This window comes from Neoarius graeffei, chromosome 12, assembly GCF_027579695.1.
Source record: "Neoarius graeffei isolate fNeoGra1 chromosome 12, fNeoGra1.pri, whole genome shotgun sequence".
Taxonomy (NCBI): Eukaryota; Metazoa; Chordata; class Actinopteri; order Siluriformes; family Ariidae; genus Neoarius; species Neoarius graeffei.
Genome location: NC_083580.1, coordinates 9300003 through 9320662, shown reverse-complemented (window position 1 = coordinate 9320662; position 20660 = coordinate 9300003). Strand labels below are relative to the sequence as shown.

At 38.6% G+C, this 20660-nt stretch overlaps 2 protein-coding genes across 5 annotated transcripts in view; one reads left to right on the top strand and one right to left on the bottom strand.

The window, feature by feature from the left end:
- rhobtb3 (Rho related BTB domain containing 3) overlaps positions 1-12398 on the top strand; it is a 56719-nt gene extending 44321 nt beyond the window's left edge. For 3 of the 4 annotated variants that reach the window (XM_060935484.1, XM_060935485.1, XM_060935483.1), the window contains one exon: positions 2712-3740. In XM_060935484.1, the coding sequence (XP_060791467.1) occupies positions 2712-2894 (183 nt within the window). In that variant the 3' untranslated portion in view covers positions 2895-3740. Of the gene's footprint in view, positions 1-2711; positions 3741-12003 lie in introns of those variants that run through there. The other variant, XM_060935487.1, reaches the window with a different exon arrangement.
- On the bottom strand, positions 6033-14157 carry glrx (glutaredoxin (thioltransferase)). Its single transcript, XM_060935489.1, has 3 exons — positions 13869-14157; positions 9235-9360; positions 6033-6472 (listed from the first exon to the last, which is right to left on the bottom strand). The coding sequence occupies exons 1-2, from the start codon at positions 14073-14075 to the stop codon at positions 9247-9249; spliced, it is 321 nt and encodes a 106-aa protein (XP_060791472.1). The 5' UTR covers positions 14076-14157; the 3' UTR covers positions 6033-6472; positions 9235-9246.
- Positions 14158-20660: the final 6503 nt, after the last annotated feature.

The following is a 20660-nucleotide window of genomic DNA, read 5'->3' as shown; positions in this document are numbered from 1 at the left end:
GAATGATCGTAGGTCTTAGAACGCCGTTTTGAGGGACTATTTTAGCTCCTATTTTAGGGTAGGTACTCTCCCAGCTTCAAGAGGAACCATGAGTGATGCAACTGTATGCTGATTGGTTGAACGTGAACCAGTGCAGCACTGGCAACCACCATTTTAAAAAATCTGTATAAAACATTAACCATGTAAACAACAGCTCATAATAATGTTCGCGTTAAGAATGAAAAAACAAAACAAAACCACGGACAAATGGACCAAAAGAGAAGTCCAGGCTTTATTTACAGTGCGATTTTGACACGTTCAAGGTAAATATAAAAATCTTCCCTAGCATTTCCTGCTAAGGTCACGCTAGCAAGCCTGCTTACATCACTTCATCGTTCCTACTGGTGGTTCAAATGCAAACAGAATAAAAGCTCTTAAAGGTGTGTAATTCTTACTGGAGCTTCCCAGTCAATAGTTCCTCTCAATAAGTCTGTAGAACTGTCTGGTCCGAAAGCACCTAATGTCTTTCGTAAATGTTTTTTATTATCCATGCATTACTTTGGTAACACCTAACCAAAGCTTCTTCTCAAATATCGTTCACATAAATGTATATTGATGCCCAACAACTGCCCTTAGATTTCCATTATAACTGATAACTGAGTAGACATATATTTCTTCTTTCTTCAGGACAGGGAAATTATGAGTTATGTTGTACATTATTGTGAGTTGTAATGAAACCAGGGTTACTTAAAAAACAAACAAACAAACAAACAAAACACAACAAACATGGTCACAATCAGCCAATCAGCTCTCAGCAGGGCTGAACACTACGTTCATCTATGGTCTCTTTAAGTGTTCTGTGTAATTTGCAATTAATGGCCACTAGGGGCACTACATACACTACATGTGCTTGGACCCCACAGATTGCTACTTGCGGCTATATTCTATATTTAAAAGGGAACTGAAGTCATTTTTAAACTTGCTTTATTTCTTAATTAACGTGTTATTCAATTACTTTTTCAGTTTTAGTAACCTTATGTCGTGACTCATATTGGCAACTAATTGCAATTAAATATTATACTTATCGGCCTATTTGGTTTTTAGCCATGTTGAATTTAGTTCGTTTGGTCCACGGCAGGCGTCGCTTATCCGCACGATCCTCACGAGACTTGTGCAAGACTTCGAAACGTGAAGAAGTGTCAGCCAGGTGTCAGTGCCACCATTTTGAAAATTCTTTACATACCTTTATTCCACCAAATGAACTGTTTTCCAAACGAAATATCGCACAAAAATGAGTTTAAATGACGATTCATGCCTACTTTTTTCAAACTTTCCTGATTGCTATCAAAACAAACTAAACTTCCGGCTTGATTACGTCAGCATTCGAAAGAGGGCGCGCGCGTCTTTTGACAATGTTGGCAGATGTCGGTCACTTTGATTTCCGCTGTACGTTTTACTTCCATCCTACGATGTCTCGCACAGGTCTCAGCGAATCTCGTTTACGGCCGTTGCTTTGACATGTGGACTGATATATTATATAGCATATTTCAAACACTCATAACTTGCTATAGCAGTGACAAAATAGCGATCAAAAATGCATTACGATATTTAATAAAATGAGAGAATTTTGATGATAAAAAATTTACCTTCAGTTCTCCTTTAGCAGTTATTCAACGAAATCGAGTCATACATGAGCTGATACCCGATGAGGTATGTAGTGCCGAGTTGGCTATAAGCCATGTATGACGAGATTGAGTGGAATAACTGTCTTATTCTATCCACGTTCACTGGATTTTGAGAAACAGAGCATTTTTATTATTTTTATTTTTTGCAAATTCGATAAATAAAAACTTTATACAAAACGTCCGACAAAATCATTTCCGCTTAGAATGTAAACAAACCGGCGAAATGACAGAAGCAATTTGTGAAAAATGTAATAATAATAATAATAATAATAATTCTTGAAAAATAAAAAAGATACATTCTTACCATCAAATACTTTTATTCCATATTTTGTTGCTTTTTTTTTGTTTTTTTTGGGGGGGAGGGGTTCTTATTATTCTTTAGGGTTTTTTTTGGTGGTTGGCAAACCAACTTAAAGGTGCATTACCGCCACCAACTGGGCTGGAGTGTGAAACAAGATATATGTGGGGGGGGGTGGTGGTGGCTATATTCTTTTAGCTATTTCTGTTTCTTTTAAATACTTGATCATTTTTGGGATTTCGTCCTTGGTTGGTTCAGCAACACGCTCTGCCATTTTGTTTTTCTCTACTCACAGTATATGAGCTGATATCCTCGTAGTAGCCAATCAGAGTGTGGGATTGCTCATACCCAGTGAATGTGGACAGAATAATTATGATTATACAGATATTTACCTGTTGGGTGCTGACGGACATCGCTCGTTTTTTCCTAACTTATGCTAAGCATTACTAAAAGTGATCATTTTACCTGCTGGTACCTCAATGGCACAAATAGAACATAAACAAAAAAAAAAATCACGCACACTTAAACCGTTGTCCTCATCAAGAAACCCAGATTCTGTGAATAAGCAAATTAGAAACATGATACTTTCCTGCATAAACAGGGCTGGCATGGCCTGTATTTACATACTCGAACCTGATTGGCTCATACTTTATGATGCTATAACACTTACCAGTCACGTGTTAATACTAATGCAGATTTTCCACTGGTACGAATTAATGTTTTCAACCGTTTCTTCCTTCTTCACGCAGTGTCACAATGCTGATCAACTGTACGTCTGGCTCCTCCACTTCATTGCCAATAACTACCTGATCTTCAGCCACAAACCTGACTTCCTGGAGCTATCAGGTGAGCTGTCTGAGACGGTCTGTAAAGCTGAGCAGATAATTACTACAAATAAGGTGTCCTTGTGTCTAAAAGACCAAATGCCCTAAACAATGTTAAAGTATGTCAACCCTTATGCTTCACCATATGCTAGTTATGACACAACAGCTCTTGTGAACAGGAAATGCTAATGCAGGTCAAACCCTGGGGCATTATGTTGTGTTGTGCATAATAATCCAAAGCAGAATAGTATAAGCAACTCTTAAAGTACCCCTGGTGCACAGTCTGCGTTCCAGTTCACCCGAAAGGTGTTCTGTAGAATCGAGGGCAGGACACTCGAGTTCTTCCACATTGACCTTGGCAAACCATGTCGTCATGGACCCTGCTGGACCATAGACCAGGTCATCGGCATCTTCGCTCCAGTGAAGGGAAATCGTAATGCTACAGCATACTAGTACATTTTGGAAAGTGGGTGTGCTTCCAACATTGTGGCAACATTATGGGTGTGATATTTTGATCACAGTAATTTCTTTTGGGGATTTTTATTTATACTTTTTTATCCCCCGCTGGCCAAAAGGCCCAGGGGTGTGGGGGTGAAGATCATGTCGTGGCAATTTCTATCCATCCGTCCATCCTGGGAAAAGTACTCACCTTCTAAAATCAACTCCTCTCACAATTTTTGGAGGAATTTCACAAAACTTGGCAGGATTCTTTGTTATATGTCAGTAATACACATATTGCAATTTCATTCAATTCAGTCACATTTTACCAGAGTTATGGCATAGCTGCCAGCAAGGGATATTGTGTTCTCAGAGCACTAGTCATCCATTTATTGTTAATGTTGAACATCATTAAACAAGTTACTTCCTGTTCTTATGCTAACCAGTCCACCCCGACATTAATGCTGCGTTCATGTGCTATGGGAAGATGATATTTTCCAGTTGGGAAGTGGTACAACCCCGATTCCAAAAAAGTTGGGACAAAGTACAAATTGTAAATAGAAACGGAATGCAATGATGTGGAAGTTTCAAAAGTCCATATTTTATTCAGAATAGAACATAGATGACATATCAAATGTTTAAACTGAGAAAATGTATCATTTAAAGAGAAAAATTGGGTGATTTTAAATTTCATGACAACAACACATCTCAAAAAAGTTGGGACAAGGCCATGTTTACCACTGTGAGACATCCCCTTTTCTCTTTACAACAGTCTGTAAACGTCTGGGGACTGAGGAGACAAGTTGCTCAAGTTTAGGGATAGGAATGTTAACCCATTCTTGTCTAATGTAGGATTCTCGTTGCTCAACTGTCTTCGGTCTTTTTTGTCATATCTTCCGTTTTATGATGCCCCAAATGTTTTCTATGGGTGAAAGATCTGGACTGCAGGCTGGCCAGTTCAGTACCTGGACCCTTCTTCTACACAGCCATGATGCTGTAATTGATGCAGTATGTGGTTTGGCATTGTCATGTTGGAAAATGCAAGGTCTTCCCTGAAAGAGACGTCGTCTGGATGGGAGCATATGTTGCTCTAGAACCTGGATATACCTTTCAGCATTGATGGTGTCTTTCCAGATGTGTAAGCTGCCCATGCCACACGAACTAATGCAACCCCATACCATCAGAGATGCAGGCTTCTGAACTGAGCGCTGATAACAACTTGGGTTGTCCTTCTCCTCTTTAGTCCGAATGAGACGGCATCCCTGATTTCCATAAAGAACTTCAAATTTTGATTCGTCTGACCACAGAACAGTTTTCCACTTTGCCACAGTCCATTTTAAATGAGCCTTGGCCCAGAGAAGACGTCTGCGCTTCTGGATCATGTTTAGATATGACGGCTTCTTTGAACTATAGAGTTTTAGCTGGCAACGGCGGATGGCACGGTGAATTGTGTTCACAGATAATGTTCTCTGGAAATATTCCTGAGCCCATTTTGTGATTTCCAATACAGAAGCATGCCTGTATGTGATGCAGTGCTATCTAAGGGCCCGAAGATCATGGGCACCCAGTATGGTTTTCCGGCCTTGACCCTTACGCACAGAGATTCTTCCAGATTCTCTGAATCTTTTGATATTATGCACTGTAAATGATATGTTCAAACTCTTTGCAATTTTACACTGTCGAACTCCTTTCTGATATTGCTCCACTATTTGTCAGCGCAGAATTGGGGGATTGGTGATCCTCTTCCCATCTTTACTTCTGAGAGCTGCTGCCACTCCAAGATGCTCTTTTTATACCCAGTCATGTTAATGACCTATTGCCAATTGACCTAATGAGTTGCAATTTGGTCCTCCAGCTGTTCCTTTTTTGTACCTTTAACTTTTCCAGCCTCTTATTGCCCGTCCCAACTTTTTTGAGATGTGTTGCTGTCATGAAATTTCAAATGAGCCAATATTTGGCATGAAATTTCAAAATGTCTCACTTTTGACATTTGATATGTTGTCTATGTTCAATTGTGAATACAATATCCGTTTTTGAGATTTGTAAATTATTGCATTCCGTTTTTATTTACAATTTGTACTTTGTCCCAACTTTTTTGGAATCGGGGTTGTATTTACCAGTGTGTTGTGTTCACATGCTTTTGTTGTTGACAAATTAAAGATGGTGGACCAGATTCAGAATCAGGCCTGTTATTTGGCTAAAACAATTATAGATTGCCTTGTTCATCAGCTGCAGCAGGAATATGAGTTATCAAAAGTCAAAAGGTAAATAATGCTGAATATTTCCTGATCATGACAAGTAGAGATTTTCTTAACACATTGAATGCCATGCAGTTTTTTGGAAATTTGGCTGTAGCCACAATGAGAGTAGCCAGTATCTAGATCATTGTTGGCGTTCTTTGGACAGCCACAGAATATTTTGTATTAGGCTATAATATACATATTATAATAAATATAATATACATAACATGACTCGTTTAAAAGGTGAGAGTCAGCTTTCCGTAGGTGAAAACCACTTCTTTCTTGGTTCATAAGCTAGTCTTGTACTGCTCACCGCCATGTTGAAAAGGTTAAAGTTCATCTCATCTCGGCAACTCGTGTATCAAAATTTTCTACGAGTTGCCCAGTGGAAAATACCACAAGAGGGGGCGTTCATGTGTGCTTTCCATGTCGGCGTTTGGTATTTACCATAATTCCCATAGCACATGAACGCACCATAATGCGAAAAAAAAAAAAAGTCATGTTACTAAGAAACCATTAAAAAGCAAAATCCAAAAAAAGGCACTACACACTTCTTTACCATTTACAAAATTATTTTTAATTATTTGAAACATGCTCAGGGGTACTTTAACAGACATTTCGATGCACTTCAGTCAATAACATTTTAAACAGATTATGAAAAATTTATATATATATGCGCATAGGAGATCCATGATGGTATTCAAATGCTACAATATAAAAATGCAGCTTTATCTTCATGTACTGTCTCGATGCGTTAAAGTGATTAGTAAAGAATAAGGTACATGGTGAAGAGGCATTGCGTGGATATGTGGCGGGGGTGAGGGGGTTGTCGCTGTGTTTTCTTCATGGTCATAGTGCTGCTGTTGGACAGAGGAGGAGCGGGAGCAGGTGGAACGGCTGCGCTGGCCCTCCAGAGGCTACCTGCAGGAGCTCAGCGAGTACCAGCAACGCAGACGGCAGTTGCGCAAGTCCCGCTGCAGCATCATGTGACCTCCTGCAAGCAGCACGCTGAAGATGAGGACAGAACAGAAAGGGAAGACGAGTCACAGACATGAAATATGCACACGGTGCAATTCTCCTGGACGGCTGGATTGTGGCTTTAAAAACTATGACCTTCGATCCTGTGACATTAGCACACAGTCATGTGATCTCAGAGACCCCGAGTGAACACTGTGGCCATAGATGTACTGTGTCTCTCGCTGCCCTATGACACAGATCTGGCTGTGTGTACACAGAACTAAAACTGTTCCTCCAAAAGGAGACTATTTACTACAATAACTGTGGAAGTGATGCTACGTGAGTGGACATGAAGGAGGATCTAAAGCTTTGGAGGCGGAATATGGAGCCCAAATCATGCCATTAGAAATTTCAATTTGAACAAATCCAGTTCAAGCCGATTTAAATAACTGGATTTGGAATAAGTGTGTGAATACTGAGGTTTGTAAAGTAAAGTAGTGCTGAAAATAAATTTCAAGCTTGAGGAAATACAAGTAGTCTTTGAATTTTACAATTATATAATATGTCCAGTTTTGTAATGAACAATTATTGGCTGAAGGCAAAGTGAATATCGGTGAACAGCAACCGAGACAAAGTTGAGGTTATTATTTAAATAACATTGGCTGGTGTTGAGTGGTATATCAGATATATTCCATTCAGCTAGCATGATGTTGAACAAGTCAGAGACAAGTAGCTGGATGGAATATATCCGATATACCACGAAAAAAGCCAACCAATATTATTATTAATACACAATCCTTTCGTGTTCAATGCGTCGTTCTCTTTCAAAATCTTCCGTATGGGGGCGTCGTGGCTCAGGTGGTTAAGGCGCCATACCATGAATGCGGGCGACCCGGGTTCGATTCCGGCCCGAGGTCATTTCCCAATCCCTTCCCGTCTCTCTCTCTCCCGCTCATTTCCTGTCTCTACACTGTCCTATCCAATAAAGGTGCAAAAAGCCCAAAAAAATATCTAAAAAAAAAAAAAAAAATCTTCCGTATTTAACGAAGCAAACCTGGCGGCCATGTTTGTTTACAAATTGTCCCAGTCACTCGCTAGCATGGAAGTTTTACATCTCCGACGTGTGACGTCATGTTGTTTTGACAACCATGCAATATCGTAAACCATATTCAACGCTCATTCTCCATTGGGTAGAGTGACATAATACACGTAGGATAAGCGATATGCTAACAATATTGCATGCTATCGAACCAAACATGCTAGAAGGGAATAGAACATGTTTTTATTCCATTGAAAAAGCATCCTGTATGTATCATCACCGATATACTGAGCCTGAAGCAGATAATTGTTTTAGTATAAACACAAATTATTTTTTTTAAAAATAATTTATTTCAAACTTCAAAAGTGGCATGCAAATGTAATAAAGGCACGGTCCAGACTTGTCACTTATCTACACCAAGTCACATAAAATACTTTGTTTTGAAATCGATAAAATAAAAAAAGTCACAACTCCACCTTGCCTTTGAATAGCTTGACAAAGCTTCGTAGCATCTTTAATGCTTTCAGGAACAGCGTTTTCCTTTTATAATTTGTAATCCTTCCTCACTTACGGTGACGAGGCTATCGGTCACCATTTTGCCGAGTCGCCCATCCAGAAACAGTCTGAATTTATCACCCAATCAGCATGCGCAATTTTCTATAATCGCCTCCATATTTATACCAATAGTGTATATAATACGACTCCGAACTATTCCCATTCTTCGCTTTGCCTTCATAGGAACATCCCAGGAATATTGCATGAAGGTCTCAAACCTTGTGCATTTATTGATTGGGTTCAAACAATGAAGTGTCAACCAGCTACAACTATATACACTAAATTCATTTATTCATCTTCAGTAAATCTCTTTATCCTAATCATGGGTTGTGATGGATCCATCTCGGGATACTGGGAATACAAGGCGAGACTACACCCTGGATGGGACACCAGTTCATCACATACACAATTTAGAGTATTCAATCCACCAACCGGCATGTTTTTTTTTAACCCACACAAGGATGGAACCCTGGAGCCTGTCCCCAATTCCTCATCGTCCTCAAGCGTGAAATTTCACTTCACACAAGAAGCATTGCTCCTTTACAACAAACCCTGAAAATTCACGGCTCAATTTCAGATCTGACCAAATTCAAAGCAATACTCGAACAGAAATTTTTGATGGCATGACTGGAACTCGCTCGAAGCTGGAATATATTCCCAAAGCGTTAAACAGGGTAGGGTCAAACACATCCTTTCCAGAGATGTTTCTCCCATCCTCATGGTCTGTTCATGGTGAGAGTTTCTTTGATCTGTGATTCCTCTTGCAAAACTTCTAAATATTTATTTTTTTGCCATGAGATTAATTTTACGGTGATGCTAACTATTTTTATAACATGTACATCTGAGATTTTTATTTGGGGGAAATATGTATGTATGTATGTACGTATGTATGTATTATGTATCCAGCATGTGGATTGTTACTGTAAGTGCAGTCAGTGTGTTGGATTTAGAGCCTGTTTCTGGCGGTCTTTAGTCTAGTGCAGTTCTGTCGATCTTCATCTCAAAACTGAATAAAGGCATTTTAGAAGGATGTGTGTGCAGCGCAGCCTGAGCTCTAGTCTGCGTTTAACAGAGACAAAGGAGCTGAATCAGCGGGTGTTGCTCTGCGCTGCAATTTATTTTTTATCTTATGAAGAGCCAAGTGCTGCGAGCGAGCGAGAGAGAGAGATATGAAGCAGCACACAGTATTTATGTTTCGATGTGTGCGTGTGTGGCTTACGCCATCATCTTGTCACTGCAGCGCTCCGATTTTCTGCAGCATGCCCTTCAGTTTTCCACTTCTGTCAAGCCCTTCCACGTCGCTGCCTCCTCCGATACACTCCTCACCTATAAATACACGTGGCACCTGCACACCACAATAACACCGTACAAGATGATTAGTTCCAGACGCCCTTTGACCCCACACACACGATCAGTGGAAACATTTTCTGCTGCGTGATGTTTGCTTCTAGCTTACCACCAGAACTACAAACACTGATTTGGTTAACAAATAAGTGACACATGTAGCCTCTAGCCACATGTAGCATTGTGCAAAGTCATTAGGCCTCCAAACAGAGTTGTTTACAATCTTAAACAGTTTCTCATAAAACACTGTATAAACAAATTTTCTTAAAAAAAAAAAAAAAAAGGCAAAGCGACAACACGGAGCCAAAAACTGCAGCAGCCATACTGAAAGGGAAAGGGTTCCCTTTGTTTAAGATGAAATCTTTAATATTATTTAGTTCCAACTTGATCGGTTGCGTTTTTCTATTTTTAAAACTGTTTATGTATAAACTAATGCTAGTTTTTAACTTTCATGTTGCACTGCTCCTAACATTTGCTCTGTCTGAGGGAGAGTAAAATAGATGTAATTATTCTATCCACATTCACTGGATACGAGCAATCGCATTCTCCGATTAGCTACTCTACCAGTAGGCTATCAGCTCATATACCATGAGTAAAGAAAAACAAAATGGCAGAGTGTGTTGCTGAACCAACTGAGGACGAATTAAAAACTACTCGAAAACAAAACCTCTCTCTCTCTCTATATATATATATTAAAAAAAAGCAACAAAATATGGAATAAAAATATTTGATGGCAAGAACGAATTATTTTTCAAGAATTATAGCATTTTTTAAGAATTATAGCATTTTTCACAAATTGCTACTGTCATTTCACCGGTTTGTTTACATTCTAAGTGGAAATGATTGTTGGATGTTTTGTATAAAGTAGTGCTGTCAAAAATGTCGCGTTATTAATACGTTAACTTGACTCAATTTTAACGGCGATAATTTTTTTATCGCGAGATTAACGCTCTGTGACATGTAGGTTTTTCATAAGCTTTTGAAACTGCCAGGAACTTGGAACAGAGACTTTGCTTAGAAAAACGATAGCAGCTAGACTGTAATGCCACGCCCCGCACAGCCAGAGTCCTCTGCCCTCCCCCGAAGAGCCACGGTGCTCGGCTTAGGTTTTGTTTTCCCATTGGCGGCTCCAGCCCCATTTTGCAGTGGCTGTGACAAGACGTGTTATGCTCTGCAATAATAAAAAAAATAAAAATAAAAAATAAATAAACATTGGTACAACCAGTGTTCGAACTACGCCGATATTTTCGGGGGGTCCCTTTTTTTCCCCTTGGGGGGGGGTGCTTGTGCTTGTCTCAGAGCGCGGATCTCCATTGCGCGCTCACTTCGGATATGCAAACGCTTCCCGTTACACACGATTGCTGTGTCAATAAACATCATTTTGCCAATATTTTAGAGACCCCTTAACATTTCCCAAATCATGTTTTCAAGGGATCTCATGTCTGTTTCAGGGGATCTCGGATCCCCCAAGTACCCCCGTAGTTCGAACGGTGAGCAAGCCCATTCACTTTTTTATGCTAAGAGAATTACAATAGTTTTTCATGTGACAAAAATGTGCGATTAATCGCGAGTTAACTATGACAGTCGCGACATTAATCGCGATTAAATATTTTAATCGCTTGACAGCACTAGTATAAAGTTTTCATTCATTGAATTTGCAAAAAATAAAAATGCTCCGTTTCTCAAAATCCAGTGAACGCGGATAGAATAAAAATTATTTCGCTCAAACTCCGTGCTATGCGTCTAGTCAGCTATCAGCTCATATACGATTCGATTTTGTGGAATAACTTATAGCTCCTTCATATTTTGAATGTATGAAAATATTAGTTACTCAACTGGTTTATCTGATATTGGCATTTAACAAAGCAAAAGAAATTTCAATATGAAGTTGTGAATTTGCGCAAAGAAAATCCAAAGCTAAACTGAACCGGGTCAGATGGGTTTTCTTCGTGGAAATAATCTCCACCTCATGTAACTCTCATACAATTGAACCAAAACATCAAGCTGGGGGCGGCATGGTGGTGTAGTGGTTAGCGCTGTCGCCTCACAGCAAGAGGGTCCGGGTTCGAGCCCCGTGGCCCTTTCTGTATGGAGTTTGCATGTTCTCCCCGTATCCGCGTGGGTTTCCTCCGGGTGCTCCGGTTTCCCCCACAGTCCAAAGACATGCAGGTTAGGTTAACTGGTGACTCTAAATTGACCGTAGGTGTGAATGTGAGTGTGAATGGTTGTCTGTGTCTATGTGTCAGCCCTGTGATGACCTGGCGACTTGTCCAGGGTGTACCCCGCCTTTCGCCTGTAGTCAGCTGGGATAGGCTCCAGCTTGCCTGCGACCCTGTAGAACAGGATAAAGCGGCTAGAGATGATGAGATATCAAGTTGGAGATCAGCGTCTTTCAAATACTCACATCACCGAGTTATAAAGTTCGTCGTCCAGCTCTTTCGGGACAATGTTAAAAATCCTGCGTTATTGATGTAAATTTACTATATTAATTATTACTCTGGCCTTCAATTTGGAAAAGACCCCATTACACCTTGTTCGAGACTCAAAACAAAGCTGTAGCAGGCATCATTATAGAAACCAGCAAGAGCAAGATACATTTTGAAAACATCCAACTGAAAACTCCCACCATCTCCAAAAACCACAGGAACACGCACTGCCTGACTACCGCCAGAGGACGAGTTCATGAGAGAGACAGCGTTTGGTGAGGAGTGCAAGGGTATCATTGTCATATCACACCTAACATTAACATGTTTACTAACCAAACTGTCCCTCTGAGTTACATGTCAATCCTGGGATCGAGATGCTGAACTCTTCTGCTCCTCGGACCTGCCCGATCCATCCTGATGCCCTATGTCTGGTTGGAGTCTCATCACATCGCTCCTGTGGAGGACGGCCCCGTATGGACAGTTCAAAGTCACACTTGGAAGACATTCTGGACACTTACAGTAATGCTTTTGTGGCTGTGGACTACAGTTGGCTTGCTAACTTTGGGACTGCGGTTGTCATGAACAGTTTTGCACTCACGGTTTCCATTAATAAAGAGAGTTATAACATCAACAAAACTGACTTCATGTTAAAACTGTTAATGTTATAGTCATGTTGTTGTCCAGATGAGGATGGGTTCCTTTTTGGGTCTGGTTCCTCTCGAGGTTTCTTCCTTGTGTCGTCTGGGGGAGGTTTTTTTCTTGCCACCATCACCATGGGCTTGCTCATTGGGGATAGATTCGGGATAAAATTGGCTCGTGTCTTAAGTCATTCAATACGTCTGCCTAGCCTTGTGGAAGACACCGGTCACGCACAATGAGTGAAAAGAAAGAAAGCAAGCACAACTTTATTCATCACACACTTGTGAAATTTCCTCTATGCATTTAACCCATCTGAAGCAGTGAACACACACATACCCAGAGCAGTGGGCAGCCATGCTAACAGCACCCGGGGAGCAGTTGGGAGTTAGGTGCCTCGCTCAAGGGCACCCCAACCCAAGGCCATCCCACATTAACCTAACATGCATGTCTTTGGATTGTGGGGGAAACCAGAGTACCCGGAGGAAACCTATGCAGACACGGGGAGAACATGCAAACTCCGCACAGAAAGGCCCTTGCCGGCTGTTGGGTTCGAACCCGGAACCTCCTTGCTGTGAGGCGACCGTGCTAACCACTACACCCCCGTGTAGGTAGGTAGACAAGCAGGACCGAATGAAGTGATTGGACGGGCTTTTTACAGCCACGTATCTTTCACAGACGATGGATTTTTGCCTTATTATTGTCAGAGCATTTGATTTATTCTTCACTGTTGTCTGGATGTCAAGCGAATAAGAAATCTAAGGGGTTTAAATAAATCTTTTAAAATAAAATTGCCTACCCTAGCTTTAAGGACTAACTTGACTTGAATGCAAAGACTTGAGACCTGACTCAAGCCTCTGATACTACATGCGTGAAAAACTGTGCAAATTAGGGCTGGGTTTGGTTCCCCCCTTTCTTTTCCATCTCACTGCATTTTATTTGTGACTCCTGGTGAATAATCAGATAGGGGATTTCCACTTAGGGTCAAACATATGGAGAAGATTGTGTGTTGAAATCAAGCAACCAAACAGTTACAGGACATGAAGGAAACATGCCATACTGAAAAGCAACACTGCTGACGTCATTTGATTACTTTAATTAAAAAGGGGTGCGTGTGTGTATTATATAGTAAAAAAATAAGCAGAAAATTCAATTTTAAAGATTCAAATGCTGAATTTATATCACAACTGAATGTAATCCACTCTGCTTTTCCATCAACCCTTAAAGCTCTGCAATGATTTCACTTTCCTTCAAAGGAAAAAAAAAAAAACTTTCCTTCAAAGGGCGTGGCCTGTAGGCGAGAATACAGTGATCCAGTTTAAAACAAAGCGAATTACAGTTTAAATGTTCAGAAATGCATTCGGTTTTGTACTACTGAAGCGTCCGACAGCAGAAATGTGTAAAGTGTCTCAGTAAAACTACTGAAGAGCAGTGTAGAGTCACTCACAGTCCTGGCGCCGGTAAGGTGCTGTAAGTAGTCCTGAATGGCGCCCATGTTGTCCAGAACGCTGATGTCGATGAGCTCTAAACGCCCGGACCTGAAGCTGTATTTGGACAGCACGTCTTTGGCAAGAATGCAGTAAGAACACGTTGGTTTCAGAAACACAACCACTTTGTCTCCTTTAATTTGGGCTTTCACAAACTCCTCAGCCATGATGAACTCGGTCAGTCAGTCACAGGCAACAAACACACAGAGTAGTGGGAGTTCCGGCTCTTTTCAGTGAGTCAGATCAATCGGTTCGGCTCACTTATAAGAGTCGACTCTTTTATCTACAGCTCAACTATAAGATTCGACTCTTTAATCAACAACTCACTTATATGAGTCGACTCTTTTATCTACAGCTCAACTATAAGATTCGACTCTTTAATCAACAACTCACTTATATGAGTCGACTCTTTTATCTACAGCTCAATGGAATTATAAGAACCGACTATTTTATCTACAGCTCACCTATAAGAGCCGACTCTTTTTTCAACAACTCATCTATGAGTCGACTCTTTTATCTATAGCTCAATCTAACTATAAGAGTCGACTCTTTTATCTATAGCTCAGTCTAAATGAGTCGACTCTATTATCTATAGCTCAACTATAAGAATTGACTCTTTTTTATCTAAAGCTCAACTATAAGAGTCGACTCTTTTATCAACAACTCAACTATAAGAGTCGACTCTTTTAAATACAGCTCAACTATGAGTCGACTCTTTTATCTACAGCTCAACTATAAGAATCGACTCTTTTATCTACAGCTCAACAATAAGAGTCGACTCTTTTATCTACAGCTCAACTATAAGAGTCGACTCTTTTATCTATAGCTCAGTCTAACTGAGTCGACTCTATTATCTATAGCTCAACTATAAGAATTGACTCTTTTTTATCTACAGCTCAACTATAAGAGTCGACTCTTTTATCAACAACTCAACTATAAGAGTTGAATCTTTTATCTACAGCTCAACTATGAGTCGACTCTTTTATCTACAGCTCAACTATAAGAATCGACTCTTTTATCTACAGCTCAACTATAAGAGTCGACTCTTTTAACTACAGCTCAACTATAAGAGTCGACTCTTTTATCAACAACTCAGCTATAAGAGTCGACTTTGTTACCTACAGCTCACCGATAATTTGACTCTTTTATCTACAGCTCAACTATAAGAACTGACTCTTTTATCTATAGCTCAATCTAACTATAAGAGTCGACTCTTTTATCTATAGAGCAATCTAACTGAGTCGACTCTATTATCTATAGCTCAACTATAAGAATTGACTCTTTTTTATCTACAGCTCAACTATAAGAGTCGACTCTTTTATCAACAACTCAACTATAAGAATCAACTCTTTTATCAACAACTCAACTATAAGAATCGACTCTTTTATCAACAACTCAACTATAAGAGTCGACTCTTTTATCTACAGCTCAACTATGAGTCGACTTTTTTACCTACAGCTCACCGATAATTTGACTCTTTTATCTACAGCTCAACTAAAGAATTGACTCTTTTATCTATAGCTCAATCTAACTGAGTCGACTCTTTTATCTATAACTCAATCTAACTGAGTCGACTCTATTATCTATAGCTCACCTATAAGAATTGACTCTTTTTTATCTACAGCTCATCTATAAGACTCGACTCTTTTATCAACAACTCAACTATAAAAATCAACTCTTTTATCAACAACTCAACTATAAGAGTCGACTCTTTTATCTACAGCTCAACTATAAGAGTCGACTCTTTTATCAACAGCTCAACTATAAGAATCAACTCTTTTATCAACAACTCAACTATAAGAGCCGACTCTTTTATCTACAGCTCAACTATAAGAGTCGACTCTTTTATCAACAGCTCAACTATAAGAGTCGACTCTTTTATCAAAAGCTCAACTATAAGAACCGACTCTTTTATCTACAGCTCACCGATAAGTCGACTCTTTTATCAACAGCTCAACTATAAGAGCTGACTCTTTTATCTACAGCTCAATTATAAGAATTGACTCTTTTATCTATAGCTCAATCTAACTATAAGAGTCGACTCTTTTATCAACAGCTCAACTATAAGAATTGACTCTTTTATCTATAGCTCAATCTAACTATAAGAGTCGACTCTTTTATCAACAGCTCAACTATAAGAATCAACTCTTTTATCAACAACTCAACTATAAGAGTCGACTCTTTTATCAACAGCCCAACTATAAGAATCAACTCTTTTATCAACAACTCAACTATAAGAGTCGATTCTTTTACCTACAGCTCACCAATAAGTCGACTCTTTTATCTACAGCTCAACTATAAGGGTTGACTCTTTTATCTACAGCTCAACTATAAGAGTCGACTCTTTTATCAACAACTCAACTATAAGAGTCGACTCTTTTACCTACAGCTCACCGATAAGTCGACACTTTTATCAACAACTCAACTATAAGAGTTGACTCTTTTATCAACAGCTCAACTATAAGAATCAAGTCTTTTATCAACAACTCAACTATAAGAGCCGACTCTTTTATCTACAGCTCAACTATAAGAGCCAACTCTTTTATCTACAGCTCAACTATAAGAATAAACTCTTTTATCAACAACTCAACTATAAGAGCCTACTCTTTTATCAACAGCTCAACTATAAGAATAAACTCTTTTATCAACAACTCAACTGTAAGAGCCGACTCTTTTATCTACAGGTCAACTATAAGAGTCGACTCTTTTATCAACAACTCAACTATAAGAGTTGACTCTTTTACCTACAGCTCACCGATAAGTCGACTCTTTCATCTACAGCTCAACTATAAGAATAAACTCTTTTATCAACAACTCAACTATAAGAGCCGACTCTTTTATCAACAGCTCAACTATAAGAATAAACTCTTTTATCAACAACTCAACTATAAGAGTCGACTCTTTTACCTACAGCTCACCAATAAGTCGACTCTTTTATCTACAGCTCAACTATAAGAGTCGACTCTTTTATCAACAATTCAACTATAAGAGTTGACTCTTTTATCTACAGCTCAACTATAAGAGTCGACTCTTTTATCAACAACTCAACTATAAGAGTCGACTCTTTTACCTACAGCTCACCGATAAATCGACACTTTTATCAACAACTAAACTATAAGAGTTGACTCTTTTATCAACAACTCAACTATAAGACCCGACTCTTTTATCAACAGCTCAACTATAAGAATAAACTCTTTTATCAACAACTCAACTATAAGAGTCGACTCTTTTACCTACAGCTCACCGATAAATCGACACTTTTATCAACAACTAAACTATAAGAGTCGACTCTTTTATCAACAACTCAACTATAAGAGTCGACTATTTTACCTACAGCTCACCAATAAGTCGACTCTTTTATCTACAGCTCAACTATGAGTCGACTCTTTTATCAACAACTCAACTATAAGAGTTGACTCTTTTATCAACAACTCAACTATAAGACCCGACTCTTTTATCAACAGCTCAACTATAAGAGTCGACTCTTTTATCAACAACTCAACTATAAGAGTCGACTCTTTTACCTACAGCTCACCGATAAATCGACACTTTTATCAACAACTAAACTATAAGAGTCGACTCTTTTATCAACAACTCAACTATAAGAGTCGACTATTTTACCTACAGCTCACCAATAAGTCGACTCTTTTATCTACAGCTCAACTATGAGTCGACTCTTTTATCAACAACTCAACTATAAGAGTTGACTCTTTTATCTACAGCTCAACTATAAGAGTCGACTCTTTTATCAACAACTCAACTACAAGAGTCGACTCTTTTACCTACAGCTCACCGATAAGTCGACACTTTTATCAACAACTCAACTATAAAAGTTGACTCTTTTATCAACAGCTCAACTATAAGAATCAACTCTTTTATCAACAACTCAACTATAAGAGCCGACTCTTTTATCTACAGCTCAACTATAAGAGTCGACTCTTTTATCAACAACTCAACTATAAGAATCAACTCTTTTATCTACAGCTCAACTATAAGAATCAACTCTTTTATCAACAACTCAACTATAAGAGTCGACTCTATCAACAGCTCAACTATAAGAGTCAACTCTTTTATCAACAGCTCAACTATAAGAGTCGACTCTTTTATCAACAACTCAACTATAAGAATCAACTCTTTTATCTACAGCTCAACTATAAAAGTTGACTCTTTTATCAACAGCTCAACTATAAGAATCAACTCTTTTATCAACAACTCAACTATAAGAGTCGACTCTATCAACAGCTCAACTATAAGAGTCAACTCTTTTATCAACAGCTCAACTATAAGAATCAACTCTTTTATCTACAGCTCAACTATAAGAGTTGACTCTTTTATCAACAGCTCAACTATAAGAATCAACTCTTTTATCTACAGCTCAACTATAAGAGCCGACTCTTTTATCTACAGCTCAACTATAAGAGTCGACTCTTTTATCAACAACTCAACTATAAGAGTCGACTCTATCAACAGCTCAACTATAAGAGTCAACTCTTTTATCAACAGCTCAACTATAAGAATCAACTCTTTTATCAACAACTCAACTATAAGAGTCGACTCTATCAACAGCTCAACTATAAGAATCAACTCTTTTATCAACAGCTCAACTATAAGAATCAACTCTTTTATCAACAACTCAACTATAAGAGCCGACTCTTTTATCTACAGCTCAACTATAAGAGCCGGCTCTTTTATCTACAGCTCAACTATAAGAGTCGACTCTTTTATCAACAACTAAACTATAAGAGTCTACTCTTTTATCAACAGCTCAACTATAAGAGTTGACTCTTTTATCAACAGCTCAACTATAAGAATCAACTCTTTTATCAACAACTCAACTATAAGAGCCGACTCTTTTATCTACAGCTCAGCTATAAGAGTCGACTCTTTTATCTACAGCTCAACTATAAGAGTTGACTCTTTTATCAACAGCTCAACTATAAGAATCAACTCTTTTATCAACAACTCAACTATAAGAGCTGACTCTCTTTTATCTGCAGCTCAACTATAAGAGTTGACTCTTTTATCAACAACTCAACTATAAGAGTCGACTCTTTTACCTACAGCTCAACTAAAAGAGTCGACTCTTTTATCAACAACTCAACTATAAGAGTCGACTCTTTTATCAACAACTCAACTATGAGAGTCGACTCTTTTACCTACAGCTCACCGATAAGTCGACTCTTTCATCTACAGCTCAACTATAAGAATAAACTCTTTTATCAACAACTCAACTATAAGAGCCGACTCTTTTATCAACAGCTCAACTATAAGAGTTGACTCTTTTACCTACAGCTCACCAATAAGTCGACTCTTTTATCTACAGCTCAACTATAAGAGTCGACTCTTTTATCAACAACTCAACTATAAGAGTCGACTCTTTTACCTACAGCTCACCGATAAGTCGACTCTTTCATCTACAGCTCAACTATAAGAATAAACTCTTTTATCAACAACTCAACTATAAGAGCCGACTCTTTTATCAACAGCTCAACTATAAGAATAAACTCTTTTATCAACAACTCAACTATAAGAGTCGACTCTTTTATCAACAACTCAACTATAAGAGTCGACTCTTTTACCTACAGCTCACCAATAAGTCGACTCTTTTATCTACAGCTCAAATATAAGAGTCGACTCTTTTATCAACAACTCAACTATAAGAGTTGACTCTTTTATCTACAGCTCAAGTATAAGAATCAACTCTTTTATCAACAACTCAACGATAAGAGTCGACTCTTTTATCTACAGCTCAACTATAAGAGTTGACTCTTTTATCAACAGCTCAACTATAAGAATCAACTCTTTTATCAACAACTCAACTATAAGAGCCGAATCTTTTATCTACAGCTCAACTATAAGAGTCGACTCTTTTATCAACAGCTCAACTATAAGAGTCGACTCTTTTACCTACAGCTCACCGATAAGTCGACACTTTTATCAACAACTCAACTATAAGAGTTGACTCTTTTATCAACAGCTCAACTATAAGAATCAACTCTTTTATCAACAACTCAACTATAAGAGCCGACTCTTTTATCTACAGCTCAACTATAAGAGTCGACTCTTTTATCAACAGCTCAACTATAAGAGTCGACTTTTTTACCTACAGCTCACCGATAATTTGACTCTTATCTACAGCTCAACTATAAGAATTGACTCTTTTATCTATAGCTCAATCTAACTATAAGAGTCGACTCTTTTATCAACAGCTCAACTATAAGAATCAACTCTTTTATCAACAACTCAACTATAAGAGTCGACTCTTTTATCAACAGCTCAACTATAAGAATCAACTCTTTTATCAACAACTCAACTATAAGAGCCGACTCTTTTATCTACAACTCAACTATGAGTCGACTCTTTTATCAACAACTCAACTATAAGAGTCGACTCTTTTTCCTACAGCTCACCGATAAGTCGTCTCTTTTATCTGCAGCTCAACTAAAAGAATCGACTCTTTTATCTACAGCTCAACTATAAGAGTCGACTCTTTTATCAACAACTCAACTATAAGAGTCGAATTTTTTACCTACAGCTCACCGATAATTTGACTCTTTTATCTACAGCTCAACTATAAGAGTCGACTCTTTTATCAACAACTCAACTATAAGAGTCGACTGTTTTATCAACAACTCAACTATAAGAGTCGACTCTTTTATCAAAAGCTCAACTATAAGAACCGACTCTTTTATCTACAGCTCACCGATAAGTCGACTCTTTTATCAACAGCTCAACTATAAGAGCTGACTCTT